General features: G+C 36.6%; 1 protein-coding gene across 1 annotated transcript; it reads left to right on the top strand.

Moving 5' to 3' along the window:
* The first annotated feature begins 2460 nt into the window (after positions 1 to 2460).
* On the top strand, positions 2461 to 4705 carry LOC139844004 (uncharacterized). Its single transcript, XM_071834202.1, has 2 exons — positions 2461 to 4046; positions 4152 to 4705. Exons 1-2 carry the CDS (start codon positions 2607 to 2609, stop codon positions 4248 to 4250), a joined length of 1539 nt encoding a protein of 512 aa, XP_071690303.1. The 5' UTR covers positions 2461 to 2606; the 3' UTR covers positions 4251 to 4705.
* The last annotated feature ends 17094 nt before the right edge of the window (positions 4706 to 21799 follow it).

Genomic DNA, 21799 nt, shown 5'->3' with positions numbered 1-21799 from the left:
CAAATTAGATAAACAAACATGTTCTGTGACCCTTGTCACAAACTGGTCCTAACCACATCATTATTTAATAGCAAATATTAAATAAAAATAAAAGCATATAATAATACAATACTAACTTAAGGGCAAACTATTAATCTTACAGCTAGGCCCGGTTGAGGATGTTACATTACACTTCGGTTACGAAGAGATCGGATTACTACCGGATAACTTTTGTTCAATGACTACTTTTTGATGATCCAAATTTTTTGACGGATTATTTTAGAAGATGCTATCGAATAAGCAGGTCGTTATTTCTTCGTATTTTTTTATGCTATTATACCTTACGTTGCTTAACCAAGGTGTCGTTATTTTCATTTTTTCAACAACGTCATGATGCTATGGGTCAACTCGGTTTCAATATTTATCAAAAGTGTATTCTGGTCATACGTCAACTGGCGTATGAAATTGCACCTGATGCATTTGATGAATACTTACATATGAGTCAACAAACTAAATATGAATGTTTTGACAATTTTTGTAAATGTATCGTTCATCTGTCTTCGGTTGTTTATTTAAGGAATTAACCTTCTAAAGAATACTTTCGTCGATTGCATGCTAAATATGCTATAATGCACGGTTTTCTGGGGATGTTAGGTAGTCTCGATTGCATGCATTTACCTTAAAAAAAATTATCTGGTTGCGTGTCAAGGTCATTGCGTGGCATAGGTCCAATTCAATATCAACGCGCTCGAATTTAAAAAAGGATATTACCTCGTGGACGGCAATACCCAAAATGGGTAACACTTGTCAAGTCGTTTAAATGTCCAATTGAGCCCACGAATTTTAAGTTTAAAAGTTTTAAAGAAGTGACAAGAAAAGGTGTCGAACGAGCTTTCAGGGTACTTCAAGGTCGTTGGGAAATACTAAAACACCCCGCAAGATCGTACAAAATCAATAAGATACGACGAATCATGTTCACTTGTGTTATACTACACAACATGATAACCGAAGATAACGCGCTCAATATATGTGACTTTGAAGAAGATTATCTTATAAACGTAGAAAACGTCCCCCGACGTACTTGGACGGAAAGAGTTAAAATGCATGAACGCATGTCACGAGTTGCGAGATCGAACAACGCATCATTCATTTCGCAACAATTTGATTGAAGATATATGGACACTCTTATATGATTATCATGTTCGAACAATAAATATTATCTATTGTATTTAATTTATATTATCAATGTAAGGTCTTTTTATTTATGTAATGTTTTTTTATGCAATGTTTAATTTATTAATGTGATTATTTTTATTTAGTTAAGTGTTATTTTAATTTATTTATTGTAATTAAATAATAATTTAAAATGGGTTAAAGTTTGAGGTGAGTGTAAGATAGAGTGTGATTAGTTAAAGGAACGTAAAAGTTTTTTTGGCTGATGTGGAAGAGAGAAGTTTTGTTAACGACTGTTAAGATAGAGACTGGTTTTAATCACCCGCGATATCCAACATCCATCATAACATATAAGTTCAGCTTGCCAGCCGCATGGCTATTTCCTCTTAATACAATGACCATTCCTAACGCACCAAAATCGTACAATTTTGTATGATTTGAAAAGTCGTAACACCCAAAACGCCTCTTACAAGACGTTTTCAGGCAAAGAGAAAACGAAGCATTTTTTTCCCTTTCAACAAGCAAAACCACGGTTGTTAAACAATATTTAATATTTTATAGTTACATCACTCAACATTTTGATAATTCTCTTCTACAACCTTCCCCCATTATACCTCCGATCTCGCACATTATCATATCTAGGGATAACATCTGATCTGATCTATTTAAGTGGATACGAATGATCTATATGTATTAATATTGGATGTGGATATGGATATGGATATGGATATGGATTGTTTATTGGATCTGATATTAATGGCAATTTGTAATCCATAAATAAATCCAATATCACCCGAAATCTTAAATATATAAGCATATACGAGGAATTTATAAATATAAATATGTCATCATAAGTACTCTCAGTTGTCTATATTATTTCATTAAATTTATACATATTCGTACCTTTATCATTACATTTAATTTTTAATATTTCCTAATTATAATGGCGGAATATTTTTTCCATATCTAACTGCTATTTCGATCAACGCACTCTAAAAATGAACATATTCTAATATGTATGGCGGGGTATTTGTTGTCATCATACCATATATTTTTATATATATACAAAAAGTTACGACGGATAGTCAGTTAGGTGAGTAGAGAAAGTAGATTATAAACGTTACAACCTATATTTAAGTAATTAGATAATTTTATAATAAACTATGACATTTAATAGTACGAAGTTAAAAACAAATATTTAACAATAGAATTATTCAACATATATCCATTAATCTAAAGAATCTATATGAATATGAATGAATTAAGTCAACAACATCAAGGTAGTTATTAAACAGCGCTACCAAAAAATGTCTCTCTTTTCCTCTCAAAATTTCAAGCCAACCTATCCAAATTCAATCCATCTAAAACCCGATCCAAATGCCCATTTCAACAATCACAGATCGGAAGAAGACACCTATAATCGTTCTTCCTTTCCAGCAAAATCAACAATATTAATGGGAGGTTTATCTCGGTTCACAAACCCTAGCATCATCAAAAACAACCTGAAGAGTCATGGAATAATACAGGGGCTATTGTGGAAACAATATCGCGGTTTTCTGTTCATTAAATTTCAAGATACTAATCAAGCTTCAAGAGCTATTGCTGGAATGAACGGTGATACCCTAAATGGGAGGAAGATCTTTGTAGGTTTTTCCAAAAAAGAGATGACCGTTAAGATGTACAATGAAATCGATTCGCAAATATCTGGATCAGAGTCTTTTGACATAAATTTATCGGTTAATCATGAAATCAACAACGGATTGAAACTATCTGCAATCATCATTGATAAAGATCCCATTAAGCCACTAAAAATGGTCAATTGGTTGAAAAGTCAAAGCATAGCAATTCGTTTTATTTCTGTTTGGGGGCTTTATGCCTACATTGTCCAGTTTGTTGATGTCGAGAGTTTTAAGAGGATGACTATGGGTCCAACTATGAATGTTTTAGAATTTGTCGAAGTTATTCCAATGAATCAAAGGAGGTACAAGTACTCAAGATTCACACGGCTCTCAACTAAAGGTATTCCTTTTGAATGTTGTTCATCGGATTGTAAAAACGAAGTAGCTAAAGAATTTGGAAGAGTGATTCATGTCGATACAACTTCTCATCGTGCAAAAATAGCAGACTCTTTGTTTGCTTTGGTAGGAGTTTGTGATCCAGGTCATATCAAAAGGTATGTTCCTGCTACTATTTCAAATCGTTCTAATTTATGGGTTGAAGAAATCCAACAACTAGATGAAGTGAAAATTGTGTCAGATGATATTATCAACGAGTACAATCATTGCTTACAATGTACAATTAAGGCTGTTGAAGAGAAAAAAAGGGGTGTAGAAGGCGAAAAGTTTTACTCGGAATATAATATCAACTCGCTGGAATTTCAACCGGAAGAGGGTGAATTCATAGCTGGGAGGGTTTATTCGAATTTCTTTACCCCAAATAAACCTTTGGCCAACGGTAACATTACTAGGGTGGTACACAACTCTCTGGAAAAGGTAACTTTAGCCGTCAATTCTCAAAAAGTGAAGGTAGATGGGATCAAAAATTCACTTTTTACATCAAAAAGGATGAATAAAAAGGACAACAGGGATGGACTTGTTACAGAAAATACAACCATTCCCCTTGAAAAGTATTTTTCCCAAAACCAGAATGACTTTCCTACCCTTTCACCCAAAATTACTCACAATTCATCTTTTTGTAATCAAAAAGCAGAAAAGTCTGTTGTTAACATTGAACCCGTGCAAAATACAGCAATCATTTCATCTTCCAGCCCTGTTTCAAAAGTTACACCTCAGGTTCGTTTAGTGAGCAATGTGTTGGTGAAGAATGCAAAGTTTCTTGTGAAAGAATTCATAAATGTAGTCTTGGACAGAAAGATCAAGGCTCTGCATCTGGTGGTAATCAAAATGCAATATCTACTTCTAATATTAACCATTGAACATATACTATTCCTAATAGTTCAAATGTTTTTGATACGACTAGTGAAATATCTCATGTGGTAGGCCAATCGTCTAAACCCAATTCTACAAGATCGAATGGTCATTTACCGGGGGCAAAAAATCTCACTTTCAAAGAAGAAATGGTCAAGTTTGATGAACTAATAAAAACTTGGCCGACGAAGATATTCCTTCCAACACCCCCAAACCAAAGGCTTCTCGCAAGTCATAGGGTGATCGAGCATGAGGTGGACTTGGTTCTTTGGTCTGTAGCATCGAATGGTTTGTAACTCTGAATACACTAGCAGACGCAATTCGAATAGTTTTTTCTTTCGGTCAATTATCAAAATCCCTTTCAATATAGTTTTTTTCAAAGCTTTCCCTTTCGAGATGTATTGGCTCGAAGACACGTTTTTTTCCAATAAATCAATCTTCCTGTTTGGTGTTTTAATCAGGTGGAATCTATTGATCATTTATTGATACATTATTCTTGGTCTTGCAAAATTTGGGCGAAATTATTTCAATGGTGGGTATTCAGTGAGTGGTGCCGGCTACAATTTTGGTTTTTTGTTCGATTGGTATTATGGAATGGGCATCAAAGATTTCAGATTTCAGATTTCAGATTTCAAACTTTGGAGAATGATTGGTTCGATGCCTTTTGAGCTATTTGGCTAACAAGAAACGTCTATATCTTCAATGGAAAACTTGCATGCCAGTCTTTTTTTACTACAATAGGCTTATTTTAGTTTATTGAACTTAGTTTGTACCACACTGTTCAAGTTGTTTGTGTTAGATGGATATTGTTTATGAATTTATATATTGGATTATTTAGCCCGTGTTCTATAAGGCCCGTTAGCTTATTTAGTCCACTAGGGTTTAGCCTTTGCTCATTCCTATTTATATATATGTAATGCACTGCTATGATCATTCAGAAATAATATTAGACACTTTTCATCAATTAACATGGTATTATGAGCCACACTTAAAAAGAAAAAGAAAGAAAAAAAAAACCCTATTGTGAAATCACGGCTACACCTTTCTTTTTCCTTTTTTTTTTCCTGCCGATAGCTTCTACCCCTAAATCTATCGATCACTACCACTCCCCAATAACCAACCATCTATCTCGTTTCTTTGCATAAAATCCCAAAATAAATATATAGTAATTGTTTCCCTTGTGTTTCCTCACGAAAAAAAAAAATCAAGAGAAAAGTGCACCCCTCTTTTTGCTTGTCGGCCAAGTGGTGGTAGAAAATTGAAAAAGTGAATTGAAATTGCACCCTCGCATCATCGGTCATCATCCTATCCTTTTGCTATTAATTTTTTTTTCATGTAAGTTATAAAATCCCACATATCATTTTAGAAGCCTCGCAACAGCAAATTTTATATAGGGTAATTGTTCAAAATACACTTTTTTTTAAGGCTTCAAACAAAATACATTTTTTTTTAAAAAATTGTCTTTTTACACCATTCGGTAGACGGATTTTCGTCTACCACCTTTATCTGTCGTCTACTACCATTTTTACAAAGTAGTCGACGGTGAGATAAAGGTGGTAGACGAATTCCCGTCTACTGGCAGGGTTGGTAGACAGCGAGAACAAAGCAGTAGACAGACATTTACAAAGTGGTCGACCGTCTACTGCCTTGTAACAAGGCAGTAGATAGCAACAACAAGGCAGTAGACAGTAACAACAAGGCAGTAGACAGTCGACTACTTTGTAAATGTCTGTCTACTGCTTTGTTCTCGCTGTCTACTAACCCTGCCAGTAGACGGGAATTCGTCTACCACCTTTATCTCACCGTCGACTACTTTGTAAAAATGGTAGTAGACGACAGATAAAGGTGGTAGACGGAAGACACTAACAAGGCAGTAGACAGCAAGAACAAGGCAGTAGACAGCAACAACAAGGCAGTAGACGGTCGACTACTTTGTAAATGTCTGTCTACTGCTTTGTTCTCGCTGTCTACTAACCCTGCCAGTAGACGGGAATTCGTCTACCACCTTTATCTCACCGTCGACTACTTTGTAAAAATGGTAGTAGACGACAGATAAAGGTGGTAGACGAAAATCCGTCTACCGAATGGTGTAAAAAGACAATTTTTTTAAAAAAGTGTATTTGTTATAAAAGTAATAATTGGATGATAATTTTATTATTATTATAGATATTGCATAGTATATTTTTTTGAGTATAAATAGGTGTGTTGAGTTAGAGTTTATGTGTAACAACCCAAACCATACCGCGTATAAAACCCGGTTAAATCTCATGACAAAATTTTTTTTGCTGTTGGCTGAGTTGCGCGGCGCGCAGAACCTGTTGGCGCGCCGCGCAACTCAGCCAACAGCAAATTTTTTTTTTTGTCATGAGATTTAACGGGGTTTTATACGCGGTATGGTTTGGGTTGTTACAAGTGGTATCAGAGCATGGTCTAAGGGATTTAGGTGACTTGAGATAGGTGCCTAGACTTAGACTTTTGTGTGCGCGTAATTTGTTGCGGGACTTGTAGGATTACGGGTCAGGAACGGGTTTAGTTAGTGCCTTGTTTATAGGTCGACTAACGTTTATATTAGTAATGCGGATATTATTAATATATTATTTGTGTTGTGGTGTAATTCTCGCGTGTGCTTCTATCGCGTAGAATTTTGTTTGTGTTTGTTTATAGCATCGAGCGAGGCGGTCGTTGTACTAACGAGTCGATGCGGCGTGCGTGCGTAATAAGAACTTGCAGACCTTATTACGGGTGCAAATCGTGTCTAACAAGTGATGTACGACGAGTGTTTAGCAAGATAGGAGGGTGTTGTGCGTGTCGTTTTATACGTGCGTGGACTAATCGTTTTGGATTCTTTAGAATGACGACGCGAAACGAGACCGAGACGAACGACACGGAATTTAACGCTAGAGTTACGGCCGCCGTTGCGGAGCAAATGAGGGCGTTTCGAGAAGAAACGGATGGGAAGTATTCCGAATTCCAAAATAGGGGTGAAATGGAGCGTTGTCTTAAGAGCTTCATGAGGACTAAACCCCCTATGTATGATGGGAAACCGGATCCTTTGGTGAGTACGACTTGGGTTTTGGATGTCGAAGGGTGTTTTCGTACTATGGAATGCCCACCCGAGAAAAAGACGAGACTCGCTACTAGTTTGTTGCGAGGTAGGGCGAAGGATTGGTTGGATGGCAAGATTGATCTTGTCGGTGGTGAGACGTTTATGGCGTTATCATGGGATGAATTTAAGGAGGAATTCTTCGAGGAGTTCCGAACTTCAGCCGATTTATCGGAATTGCGTTGTGAGTTGCGAAATTTGCAACAGGGTTCTATGGACTTGAATACTTTAAAGACGACTTTTATGTCGAAGGCTCGTTTTTGCCCGGAATATTTGGGGAATGATCGTTTGTTGATGGAGGATTTCTATCGAACTTTGAATGATGACTTGAAAGGTAAGATTAGCCGGGGCTACGCGAAATCGTTTGCAGAATTATTCGCCGTGGCTAGAGGTTTCGAGTCGTATTCCCGATCAAAAAGGGGCGAACCTTCAATTGAGAGAAGGGTTGTTTCTTATGGTGCTCCGAGTAAGAGGACTAAGGGTCCGAGTGCGAGTACGAGTAATGTGGTAAAGGGCGCGGTGGAGTCTCGTGCGCCTAGATGTTTTAATTGTGGCGTCAGGGGTCACAAGTTGTGGGAATGCACAATGCCGAGGAGTGATGACGGAATGTGCTACTATTGTCATAAAGAGGGACATCGCAAGCCGGATTGTCCCGAGTTGGCGGCGGCGAATGCCGCAAGGAGACGTTGAGGTACGTTTCGTTTTAATAAATATGTCTTTGAATATTTATTTATGTGGCGTTTATGTTCGGACTTGTTAATTGCATAGTGATTTGCATGTTATGGTTAAGGGTGACGTTCCTAACGGAAGTACCCTATGGTGATGTTTGGTTGTTGGACGAAGGGCGTAAGACTTGGTGTAACCAAGCATTCCTTAGTATTTGGGGAATGTTTCTACAAGCCACGGAAATGGTTTTGGTGTTCGATTGTTAAGCGCGTGTTCGCTTTTGGTGTTGAAGTGATGAACCATGAGGTTCGCCGGGTGATTGGAACCTTTGAGATCGAGTGTTTAAAATCTCGATGTGTGTTGGTAATGGAGTCTTTATGACGCGACATTAGGTGCCTCTTTTATACCTACTAGCGTGGTGTCGACTCCGATTGTGTTGTGGTTACATTGTACTTAGGGTCCCGGGAGAAACCCTTAGGTACATGAGTGACTAGGTGAAACTTGACAAACTAAAGCAATTGGATAATTGCGAGGGTATGGTTTGTGTAATCGTGATACACTTTTCGTTCGAAGTGTTTAAGGATTGATTGAAATCCTTCGCGTGCTCAAGATTAGAGCAAGGTGTGGTGATGGGTCGTGTGTACCCAATTGTTGGTAAAGTCTACCTTTGGTAGCATCGTACGGGTGTACGAGTTGTGATATAGGAACGTGGTTCCAAGTGGGGGAGTCGCACTCCCGCACGAGGAAGTTTTAGTGTGATATTTCGGATGATGCTTTTGGTAGATCCGGACACTTTGTCGAGACCTAGTTTTGGTCGATTTGTGGTAGAGTACGATTTCGGATAAATTGTACTTATGGTTTAGATTGGAATTACCACCGAGGTGGTAATGTGGTAAACCTCGTTGAGAGATAATGGTCGTGTTTGGTGAGCAAGGTGAAATCCTTCGGTTAAGGAAGGTGTGTGTCGGGTTCCCTTTTGGAGAATTCTTGTTCGGTACCTATGTTTGATATAGGTGGTTCTTGCTCGATTATGGTATGTAGTTGATGAAGCATGACCTTCGGGGTCCGCTGACTTCATCGTGGTATTGTTGATTAATGAAGCATGACTTTCGGGGTCCGCTGACTTCATTATAGTATGGTTGCGTGATGGAGCATGATCTTTAGGGTCCGCTGACTTCATCATGGGAGTACGTGATTGATGGAGCATGATCTTTAGGGTCCGCTGACTTCGTCATGAGCGTGGTGTTGAGATCGGTGAAGCATGATCTTCGGGTCCGCTGACTTCATCCGGTATTGAGATCGGTGAAGCATGATCTTCGGGTCCGCTGACTTCATCCGGTATTGAGATCGGTGAAGCATGATCTTCGGGTCCGCTGACTTCATCCGATATTGAGATTGGTGGAGCATGACCTTCGGGGTCCGCTGACTTCATCAAGAGGGTTGTGTTGTGGGACGTGAATATCGGGTTGTTCGTATTCACAATATTTCGGGTAGTACGATTGTCCCTGTTGGTTGGGCTCATAGTTTGAGGTAGTGAATGTCGGGTGGTTCGGATTCACTAAGGCTCGGGTTGTACGGCCATCCTCGGTTATACTATGTGGCGGTGGTAGTGAATATCGGTTTGCGCGTATTCACGATGACTCGGGTTGTGCGGTCATTTCGTTGTGAGATATATGGATTGGGTTGGTGGATTTCGGGTTGTGCGAATTCACTAAGGTTCGGGTTGTTTCGACCATCCTCCATATGTGTTTTGGCTCGGGTTGTTTCGGCCATGTTGAGTTGTAATCTATTGGTTGTTTGATACACCAATGGTGGGGTCGTAAGGACCATGTTGTGGGAACTATCGGTCGTTTTATGCGTCGATGGTGGGGTCGTGAGGACCACGTGGTATGATTAGTGATGCGATAGCCGTGTTTCGCTCACATGTTTGTTACGGGTGTGACGATGGATGATTTCGTACACCTTGGGATTTGTGTTCCCATAGCCGCTTTAGGCGCTATCGGTTTCTAACCGTGGATTGTGTTGTTACGGTAGTTGCGTATGGGTCGTATTGCGCACTACAATGGATGATTCGTGATTGGTGGTATCCGTAAGGATTCTTTTGGTTCGGTCTTCATTGTTTCGGGTCGTTGACCTTAGGTTGAGACTTGGTTGCTTTTAGAGTTGTACTCGGTATTAGTATGCTAAGGGATTGACATCCCGGTACGAGATTAGTTGAGTTTTCCTCGATGTTGGGGAATGAGCATGGTTTAGTGCTCGGGTTGTGAACTTGAGAAATCGCGGGTGACGATTAAGTTGTAGAAGGCGATTCGTTGGAAAGAATTGCTTAGGAAAGTCGGTTTGGGACTTACGTCGAGGACCGTGAGGTGAGGTCCGTTGGGTTAAGTGACGAGGATCACGAGGACGTGATCGAGTCTAAGTGGGGGAGAGTTGTAAGACCCAAATATTTATATTACATACTTATGTACTTATAACATTCGAGTTCTGGTTGCATTGGCTATTTGTATTAGTTAAAAAGCAAAAGAAGCTGGAACAGGCATGTTGCGCGCCGCGCGGTCCTGGTGCGCGCCGCGCAGAATCGAGCTGGCAGACCCCTTTTTCTTTTAAGTGTTTTAAAAAGGGTAAAATGGGTATTTCACTTGGTGGCCGGGTTTTGAGCCACAAAACTGATCCATGGGCAATCTTATCTTCATTTTCACCTCTTTCACTCACACACTTACATCTAGAGAGAGAGAAGGGAGTTTAGAGAGAGAGAGAGCTTGATTGGGGAAGAAAGAGTGGATTTCTCGCAAAAGCTCGGGTTTTAAAGTTGTTCCTTTCGTTCTCGGCTACACGGTGATAGTATTGGTAAGCTCAAACTCCGAATTTCAATTATTTAATTTGATATTCAAGTTAGGGTTTTGAGTTAATTAGTTGTAAAACCCTTTTAAGTGATGAAATGGGTTTAGTGATGCTAGTAATCGGGTTTATTGTTAATTGTTCGTGGATTTTGGGTTGGTGAACAAATTGGCCATGTTTAGAACTTGAAATTTAGTTTAATCACTTTAGTTAGTGATTATGGAAGTATTGGAACCCATTGGAGGTTGTTTGGTTGACTAACTTTGACTTTGGGTCAAATTAGGGTTTGGTGGTGACTATGACCCGATTGGCGATTTAATGAGGTTTATAAACTTAAAATGGATTAAGTTGAAGTATAGAACCGAGTTAAATGTGTTTTGGTGTCAAAACTTGTAAAGGATGAGATTTTGGCCTTTATGGGTCAAAATTAGGGTTTAAGTGTCAAAATGGGTATGACACGTGTTTGGCACTTGTGTTCGGGTTTAATGGATGTATTAGGACCATTCTCACTCGTGTTAGTGATTATTGATTAGTTTTGGGTACGGTTTGTGCTTGGAAGTGCATTTGGGTCGAAATGGCACTAAGTGACGAATTGGGTTAATTTGTGAATCCAATCTAATTGCGTTGTGGTATTTGTGATAATGGAATAGGTATTTTCCATCGGCGAGTTGCGGTTTACTTGGAAGCTTTCTTCAAGACTTCAAGGTGAGTGATAATATCCTATATGCATATGTATGTGTAGGATGGGTGCGGGTCGGGTGAAGTGATTCTCGGTTATAGAGCTCACTTCACATATAGGTGGATTTGAAGGACTTGTGTATGAGTCCAATTGGCACGTTTGTGCGTTTTGGTTGACCATCTTTGGCGAAGTACACGTTTGTGTGCACGTTATCACACTTGGTTGTGATTTGGTTGTTATAACCCTAATGGCGAAGGGTTGATATGGTTGTGTGGTGGATTTTATAATCCCGTGACCGTGGGTTTTAGTATTGTGAAATGAATCTCGGGTAGTGCGGATTCATGGTGACTCGGGTTGTTCGGTCACCTTATTGGAGGTAATGAATCTTGGGTAGTGCGGATTCATGGTGACTCGGGTTGTTCGGTCACCTTATTGGAGGTAATGAATCTCGGGTAGTGCGGATTCATGATGACTCGGGTTGTTCGGTCATCTTATGGTTGAGAAGTGAATTTCGGGTTGTGCGAATTCACAAGGCTCGGGTTGTTCGGCCAATGTTCGTGTGTTTGAGGTTAAGGGGTTAACCTTGTTCGTTTATATTGTTATATATATATTAATGTGTTGTTGTGTTGTAGCTAACCCTCCGGGTGTAGCTATTTGGCGATGTTTACTTTGTCGTTGGTGGACTATCTTTTGTGTTGTATCTTTAGCTCGTTGCTTAGATCGTACGGTATGCTTAGTGTAGACGCTTTATACTTGGATGCTTCGGTATGCGGTATTTGTTTTGTGTGGCGTATTCATTTTATACATATATATGTATGTAGTATATTATCATTCACTAAGCACTAGCTTACCCTCTCGTTGTTGACTATTTTTATAGATTTCATGCGGACGGTGGCTCGGGTAAGTGCGAGGACTAGAAGACTTTCATAGCTTGCTTTAGAGACTTGCTTTTGGATCGTTTAGGATTGGGTAGCGTATCCCCGATCGCCATGCTCGGCTTTGTGTTGTATTAAAGTCTTAAAGTCGAAAATTGTATTTTGGCACTTAAGGTGGTAAAATGGGTCGATGTGGGACCCGCTTCGTAAACTTAATTTTATTAATTAAACGTGTTAGTTTTATATGTATGAATTCATGGTTAAAAGCGTTTTGGCTAAAAACGTCGGGAACGGGTCAAACATTTTCACATTTCAAGGAAAACCGGACAGCGGGCTGCCAGACAGGTTCTGCGCGCCGCGCAACCTGTTGGCGCGCCGCGCAACTCAGCCAACAGCAAAAAAAATTTTTGTCATGAGATTTAACGGGGTTTTATACGCGGTATGGTTTGGGTTGTTACATTATGGTATGTATTTTTTGGTTAACAAAAACACACTCTCTCTCTCTAGATTCCAAATGCCACCAAACTTTCATTGTACATTTTTCTATAAATAAAAAACCAATTACTCATACCTTTTGTTCAACCTTTGTTTTCTCCGTTTTACAGTATCTCTATCTCTATATACCTTCTACAGTCAAGAACCACTAAAGGTAGTTATAAGCCTACTGAATTATAACACGTTATCAGCACGAAAAGCTTAGTGTAATTAAAAGATATCTCAAACGATCACGAATCACTAATCAAGGTATGAAATTATTAATAATTTTCAGACTCGAATATATCAAATTTTGGACTACTAACATTTATATTTATGTTATTTAAATTATATATGGTCGGTTATACCACCTGAATTATATTTCTGTAATCTAACTTTTACTAACTTCACTAACATTTATATTTATGTTATTTAAGTTATATATGGTCGGTTATACCACCTGAATTATATTTCTGAAATCTAACTTTTACTAACTTCACTAACATTTATATTTATGTTATTTAAGTTATATATGGTCGGTTATACCACCTGAATTATATTTCTGTAATCTAACTTTTACTAACTTCACTAACATTTATATTTATGTTATTTAAGTTATATATGGTCGGTTATACCACCTGAATTATATTTTCTGTAATCTAACTCTTATTAACTTCACTAACATTTATATTTATGTTAATAAGACCTCATGATTGTACGCAATACGTCATTTGACAACACGGTACTTTATGTACGCAACACGTCATTTGACAACACGGTACCATGGGTCGAGATTAATTCCGATCAATACGAATACGACGGGGTCTTTATATGTTATCTAACATTTATGATTACTTATGCAATTAATCATTATTTATTTCATGCATACTAATGTTTATTCTTAAATTTATAATTTTAAAAGTTAAAATAAAAAAATAGTTTGTATTTTTATTAAAAGTAAATCTTAAAAATTAAAATAAGAAAAAGTAGTTTGTACTTTTATTAAAAGTAAATCTTAAAAGTTAAAATACAAAAAGTAGTTTGTATTTTTATTAAAAGTAAATCTTAAAAGTTAAAATAAGAAAAAGTAGTTTGTATTTTTATTAAAAGTATAAATCTTAAAAGTTAAAATAAGAAAAAGTAGTTTGTATTTTTATTAAAAGTAAATCTTAAAAGATAAAATAAGAAAAATTAGTTTGTATTTTTATTAAAAGTAAATCTTAAAAGTTAAAATAAGAAAAAAAATCTTGTCCTTTATATTACTCATACGCGTTTTGATATAGTGACTTTATTCGTTAACGTCAACTAATGACGTTACAACGGTCATATATACATAACGGTTGTTAACGTCAACTGACGACGTTACAACAACTATATTTTTCAAATATAAAATAAACATCTCCGTTTTCACATTTTCACAAATCAATCTTTATTTTTCAGATTACTGCTCTCAAAAGGTTTTTGTAAAAATGATTCACACAAGGATGATTTTTCCTATTGTATTGGTCATATTAACTATCATCATTGTTGCTAATATACCACCGGGTGAACCTATATTCTATCCTGCCCTTGTGGTTTTATTATTTGTAATCATACCATTATTCTGTTGTTTGCTACTTATGAATTTAAAATGATTCTAATTTCATTTTATTATTTGTCTATGAATAGAAGTTGATTATGATTATAATTTATGTTATTCATCTTTTTGATAATAGAAAATGTCGAATTTGAAAAGGCTTAAATTTGCTCATTTAGAACAAGTGGGAACAACTACTTAACATGGGTTATGAATGTAGAAAAACATCTCGAATCAAACAGTATTTTAGAAACCCTGAATGAAAATAACAATTATTCCGAACAAGAGAAAGCAATAGTAAGTATTTTTCTTAGCAAACATATTGACGAGTCCTTAGAATCTACATATTATATGATCGAAAATCCAAGTGTATTATGGAAAATACTCAAAGATAGATACGTTAATAATTATCAAAAAAATAATAATAATAATAATAATAACGGTGATCCATGAAAGAATAAAATTAAAGATATTAGTAGACGCTCTTATAAGAATTCCGGAGATTCTTATTAATGATCTGGTAACGTGGATCATCAGTCTAGTATTTCTTGAATACATGAACATCTTGTTTAGCTCTACAAATAAGTCCCAAAAGAAAAGAAAACGAGAGTGAATCTGTTGACAAATCTTGATTAAATTAACCCTGAGCTACCTTGAGACTTGAATGGTTTGAATTTTCTAAGATGCCTAGTTTTTTTATGTATCACTCATAAATAAATGGTTTTAGACCATAACGCATATGTTTTATTAAGTGTTATCTTTTATGTACTTCAGATTATAACTTGTTTGCAGGTAATATAATTTGATTATCTTGCTGAAATATAACTCATTATTTGCTTATCTTATTTGAAGTTTTAGTATGAATCCTGCAGAAATACAACATCAATTAAATGGTAAAGACCTATGTATTGCAGATAGTAGTAACATACACACTATGATCAAATCTAAGAAATATTTCATTGATTTAAATCAAATGAAGGAATTATAAATACTATACCAGCTCTTGCAAACTTGATATAAGAAACGAAAAAGGCAAAATTTCATATTACCAAAAGGTACGAATTTTTTGGTAAACAATGTCTTGTTTTCTCCCAAATCAAAGAGAAATTTGTTAAGTTTCTCTGATATATATCATAGTGGATATGATTATCAGTCAATGATAATCGAAAATGAGAAATATCTATGTAGCACCGAAAAGCGCATAGGATTAAAAGCGCATATGATAAAAAGCGCATATGATGAAAAGCGCAGCGCATATGATTAAAAGCGCATATGATAAAAAGCGCATATGATGAAAAGCGCATCGCATATAATTAAAAGCGCATATAATGAAAAGTGCATATGACGAAAAGCGCAGCACATATGATTAAAAGCGCATATGGTGAAAATGATATATGATGAAAAGCACATATGGTGATTAATGAAAATCACATATGGTGATTAATGAAAAGCACATATAGTGATTAATGAAAAGCACATATAGTGATTAACGAAAAACACATATGGTGATTAATGAAAATCACATATGGTGATTAATGAAAAGCACATTGAGAAAGAATCACCAATATTTCTTGAAAGAATTCAAGGGAATATATATGGACCAATTCATCCATCATGTGGACCATTTTGATATTTCATGATTCTAATAGACGCATCTAGCGGATGGTCTCATATTTGTATGTTATCAAGCCGTAATATGGCATTTGCAAAGTTTCTTGCACAAATTATTAAATTGAGAACACATTATTCTGATTACACCATTAAAAGGATGAGACTTGATAATGCTAGTGAGTTAACATCTCAAGCATTTAATGATCATTATATATCTACAGGGATTGTTGTTGAACATCCAGTTGCTCATGTGCATACACAAAATTGGTTTAGCTGAATCAATAGATAAACGCTTACAGCTAATAACTAGACAATTGATAATGAGTACAAATCTCTCAATATTTATATGTGGACATGTAAATTTACATGCTGCGACATTAATTCGCATTATACCATGTGGAAGTCGTAAATATTTTCACTTAATACTTGATTTTGGCCAAGAGCCAAATATTTTCTACCTTAAAACATTGGTTGTGCAGTGTATGTTCCAATTGTATCACCACAACACAATAAAATGGTTCTTCAAAGAAAGATGATAATATATTTTGGATATAAAACATCTTCAATCATAAGATATATTGAACCCATGATGGGTGATGTTTTTACAGCACGTTTTGCTGATTGTCATTTTAATAAAACATTGTTCCCTAGATTAGGGGGAGAAATAAAAATAAAAAATAAAATGATGCTTCATGATGAGAACATCAATTAAGGTATATTGAACTCGCACAATGTTCAAAAATAATGCATATGCAAGAACTTGCAAATTAATTACTTTATGCATTTACAGATATAAAAAAGTGACTAAATCATATATACCAGCGATAAATGCTCCAGCTCGAACTGAAATTCCAAAAGCTGGCAATAATGTCACTGTTGAGTCTTTGCCACGCATCAAACGTGGAAGATCAATTGGTTCCGAAGATAAAAATCCTCGAAAAGAAAATCAGCTGATAATGAGGTAAGAGAAAGTGTTCAAGAAGAACCACAAATCAATATTCCTTCTGCAGAGGATATTGATAAATGTAAATACATAAATTGCAATAAATTATGCAATATTATGGAACTGAAATGAAATGAAAAATCTTGATGAGATATTTTCATATAATGTTACAATGACATCATGAATAAAGATGATGATCTGGAACCAAAATCTGTCATTGAATATCAAAATAGACATGATTGAGCTCAACAGAAAAGAGCAATACGAGCTGAAATAGAATCACTCAATAAAAGAAAAGTTTTCGGATCAATCGTTATCACTTTTAAAGATGTGAAACGTATGGGATATAAATGAATTTTTATCCGAAAAAGAAATGTGCAAATGAAGATACAAGGCAAAACTAGACTTGTAACTCAAGGTTTCCCACAAAGACCAGAAATGAATTATGAGGAAAACTTATCCTTATGTAATGGATACAATTACTTATTAGATACTTAATCAACCTGGTAGTTACTTAAATGCATCTCATGGATGTTGTTACTACTTATCTATATGGATCACTTGATAGTGATATATATGAATATACCTGAAGGGTTTAAGGTATCAGAAACATCTAACGCAAAACCTAAAGAAATGTATTCCATTGAATCACAAAGATTTTTATATGGGTTGATACAATAGTATAACTGATTAAATGACTACTTGATAAAAAAAAAGGGTATAAATATAAACTTATTTTGCACGTATGTTTTATAAAAACAATGTTCGGATATGAGATCGTAGTTGTTTATGTCAATGTTCTTAACATCATATGAACAAATAAAGAGATCTATGAAATCATTCAACTTCTAAAGAATTATTTTGAAATGAAAGATCTTGAAAAAACCAAGTATTACCTTGGATTGCAAATTGAGCATATGCCTAATGGTTTACTTGTACATCAAACAACTTATACAGAAAAGATTTTAAAACATTTTTTTTTAAAGACAAACTCATTGTTGTTAGATCACTCAATATTGACACTGATCTATTTCATCCCTGCGAAGATCATGAAAATTTTAACAGATCGGAAGTTCTATATTTTAGTGCAATTGAGGTTCTTATGTATCTTATAGATTATACAAGATCTGACATTTCTTTTGCAGTTAATTTGTTGACAAGGTTTAGCTCAGCCCCTACCAAAAGACATTGGAATGGGATCAAACACATATTTCGATACCTTCGAGGAACTACTGATTTAGGATTATTTTATTCTAACGAATCAAAACAAGATTTGGTTGGTTATGCAGATGCAGGTTATTTATCTGATCCACATAAAGCTAAATCTCAAAATGGATATGTATTCCTAAATAGAGGTACCGCAATATCATGGCGTTCTCAAAAACAAACACTTGTTGCAACATCATCAAATCATGCCGAAGTAATTGCATTACATGAAGCCAGTCGGGAATGTTTTTGGTTGAGATCAATGACACAACTCATTACTGATTCTTGTGGACTAGAACGCAATAAAAGTTCAACAACTATCTATGAAGATAATGTAGCTTGCATAACACAGATGAAAGAAGGGTATATCAAAAGTGACCGAACAAAACACATACCCCCTAGATTCTTCTCATACACTCAAAATCTCATTAAGGACAACCAGATTGAAATGAGATATGTTCAGTCCAAGCAAAAACTCTGCTGACCTTTTCACCAAAGCACTTCCAACTGCTATTTTCAGAACACACGTTCATAATATTGGCATGAGGCATGTTCAGAAGATGTAACAACTCAGGCGTTGCCTACTTGAGGGGGAGTCAACTCTATGCTGCACTCTTTTTCCCTTAGCTAAAGTTTTATCCCAAAGGGTTTTCTTTAGCAAGGTTTTTAACGAGGCAGTACTAGTTATTCACTAATAAAATTATCATCCAAGGGGGAGTGTTATAAAAGTAATAATTGAATGATAATTTTATTATTATTATAGATATTGCATAGTATATTTTTTTGAGTATAAATAGGTGTGTTGAGTTAGAGTTTATGGTATGTATTTTTTGGTTAACAAAAACACTCTCTCTCTCTCTCTAGATTCCAAATGCCACCAAACTCTCATTGTACATTTTTCTATAAATAAAAAACCAATTACTCATACCTTTTGTTCAACCTTTGTTTTCTCCATTTTACAGTATCTCTATCTCTATATACCTTCTACAGTCAAGAACCACTAAAGGTAGTTATAAGCCTACTGAATTATAACAGTATTTTGTTTGAAGCCTTAAAAAAAGTGTGTTTTGAACAATTTCCCTTTTATATATGGGATATTTTCTAGCGCAACTTTCTAGTCTCACGGAAGCCCAATTACAAAATATTATAAAAGCTCAACAAAATTTAATAGTTCAACATGGACTAAATCAACAATTTATGCAAGCTCAACAACAATTTTTAGTCCACAAAATTATGCAGGTCCAACGACAGCAACACGGTATTGGGCCTACAGTCTTTTTTAGCGTGCCGGCTGCACCTGTTAACAGCCCATTTGTCGGTCCAATGCAATATTAGGAGACTTTTATACCGAAGTCATTTAATGCCAACACTCCTCTAGACTACGGGAATTCCGGTTGGACTATGGACACTGGTGCGTCAACTCACCTCACATCTAGCATTAAAAATTTAAGTAATGTTTTTAATCATTGCATTTATCCTTCTGTTGCTGTTGGTGACGGGAACCACATCCCCGTTGTCAACACTGGTCATAGCGTTTTTCCTAATGCTAACCGACCCCTACACCTGTCTAATGTTCTCGTTACACCTAACATAGTTAAAAATCTTATCTTCGTTCGCCGTTTTACTCGTGATAATAAAGTTTCTGTTTCATTTGACGAGTTTAGTTTTTCTGTGAAAGATTACTTGACTCACCGCCTACTCCTTCGATGTGATAGCACCGGAGATCTCTACCCATTCACGAATCCGACACCATCAACACCTCATCATGCTCTCATCGCCACACCCAGCATTTGGCATCAGCGCCTTGGACATCCAAGCACTGATGTTTTTCGTCGTGTTATTTCTAATAATTCTATTACATGTAATAATACGAAGTCTCCTGCTCTTTGTCATGCCTGTCAATTTGGCAAGCATGTGAGACTTTCGTTTAGTAGTTCTGTTTCTCATGTTAATTCGTTATTTGATATTGTTCACTCGGATTTGTGGACTTCACCTATTTCGAGTCTTAGTGGTTACAAATATTATGTCATTTTCCTAGATCATTACTCGCATTACTTATGGGATTTTCCATTACGCAATAAATCTGAAGTCTTTGATAAATTCACTCAATTTCGTGCATACATCAAAACTCAATTCAATTCTGAAATCAAAGCCTTCCAATGTGACCTTGGTGGTGAATTCGACAACAATCAACTCAAACAATTATTCCAAAACAACGTTATTCAAATACGCTTTTCTTGCCCGCAAACCTCCCAACAAAATGGGAAATCTGAACGGATGATTCGTACTATTAATAACTTCATACGCACCCTTCTCTTTCAAGCAAACCTACCTCCTAACTTCTGGGTCGAGGCCCTTCACATGGCCACCTATCTACTCAATCTCCTACCATCATCCACAATAAACCACGATATTCCCCCACACGCCTCTACAAATATCCACCTAATTACTTCACTCTCCGTGTTTTCGGTTGCCTTTGCTACCCTCACCTCAACAACACTCACAAACTCGCTCCACGCTTCACCCCGTGTATCTTCCTCGGTTATCCATCGAATCATCGCGGATACCGATGTCTCGACCTCGTCACTCACAAAATCATTCTCTCCCGTCATGTCACTTTCGATAAAACTTCCTTCCCTTATAGCTCCACTACTACCTCCCCACCCCCATCATATGAGTTTCTTGACCCTCCTCCAAATCTATTCTCTCACACTCTCTCGGACATATCTCCACCTCCTGTCGACACTCCTACACCTCCTACCCCTCCTTCTCCTCCCACTCCCGCACCCTCACCACCCCCACCACCCCAAAACACGACCTCCACTCACCCTATGGTTACTCGACACCGCCTTGGAACCACCAAACCCGTTCAACGTCTTAACCTCCACGTTTCACACCTTCTCCTACACCAAAATCATATTCCAATGCCTTTAACGACCCTAACTGGCATAACACTATAAGTGAGGGATATAATGCTTTAATTAAAAATGGTACTTGGACTCTTGTGCCCCGCCCTACGGACACAAACATTGTTCGCTCCATGTGGTTATTTAAGCACAAGTTTAATGCGGACGGTACACTGAGCAGGTATAAGGCTCGACTTGTCGCTAACGGTCGAAGCTGTAATACCCCGTCAAAAATTCCTTTAACGGAATGTTAACTCTGGTCCTAGTGCTTGGCTTGACTTCTATGTAACAGCAATATTCTACAGCGGAAGCAATCAATACCTGAAAATAAAGCACGCAAAATGGATCAACGATAATGTTGAGTGAATCTACAGGTTTTAGGTAAACAATACAGTATGTTTGAGAAATAACATTTCGAAAACGTTTATTAGTGGAAGACCATCAAGGTTTAATGTTAAAGTTTGTAGACAACACCGTTTCCCATTTAAAAAGTTTGTTGACACTACCATGTCAAGTTTCAATCATTTGCAGGCAAAACCATGTCAAGTTTTATCTCATTTGTTCGTAAACTACAGTTTTAAATAATGTTGTATAGTATCTGAAAAAAAGCTATCAAAAAAATAGTTTAAATATCCTTGACCACGAGACTTTACAAGTACAACACTAAGTCGTAAAAGCGTTTGCATAATATGAGCAACTGAATACTAGCAATGACCCGAGTATAGAAGCCACTGTACCCGCCTTTACCTCCTAAAATGTTATACACTTGTTCGAGTGTATCTAATGTTCAAAATAAATGCAACACAGTTATTATAGCGGGTGAGGTTGTCAACCTAACAGATC

The sequence above is a fragment of the Rutidosis leptorrhynchoides genome, chromosome 4, assembly GCF_046630445.1.
Source record: "Rutidosis leptorrhynchoides isolate AG116_Rl617_1_P2 chromosome 4, CSIRO_AGI_Rlap_v1, whole genome shotgun sequence".
NCBI lineage: Eukaryota > Viridiplantae > Streptophyta > Magnoliopsida > Asterales > Asteraceae > Rutidosis > Rutidosis leptorrhynchoides.
The sequence above is the reverse complement of the archived record's forward strand: the minus strand, read 5'-3'. Positions and strand labels throughout refer to the sequence as shown.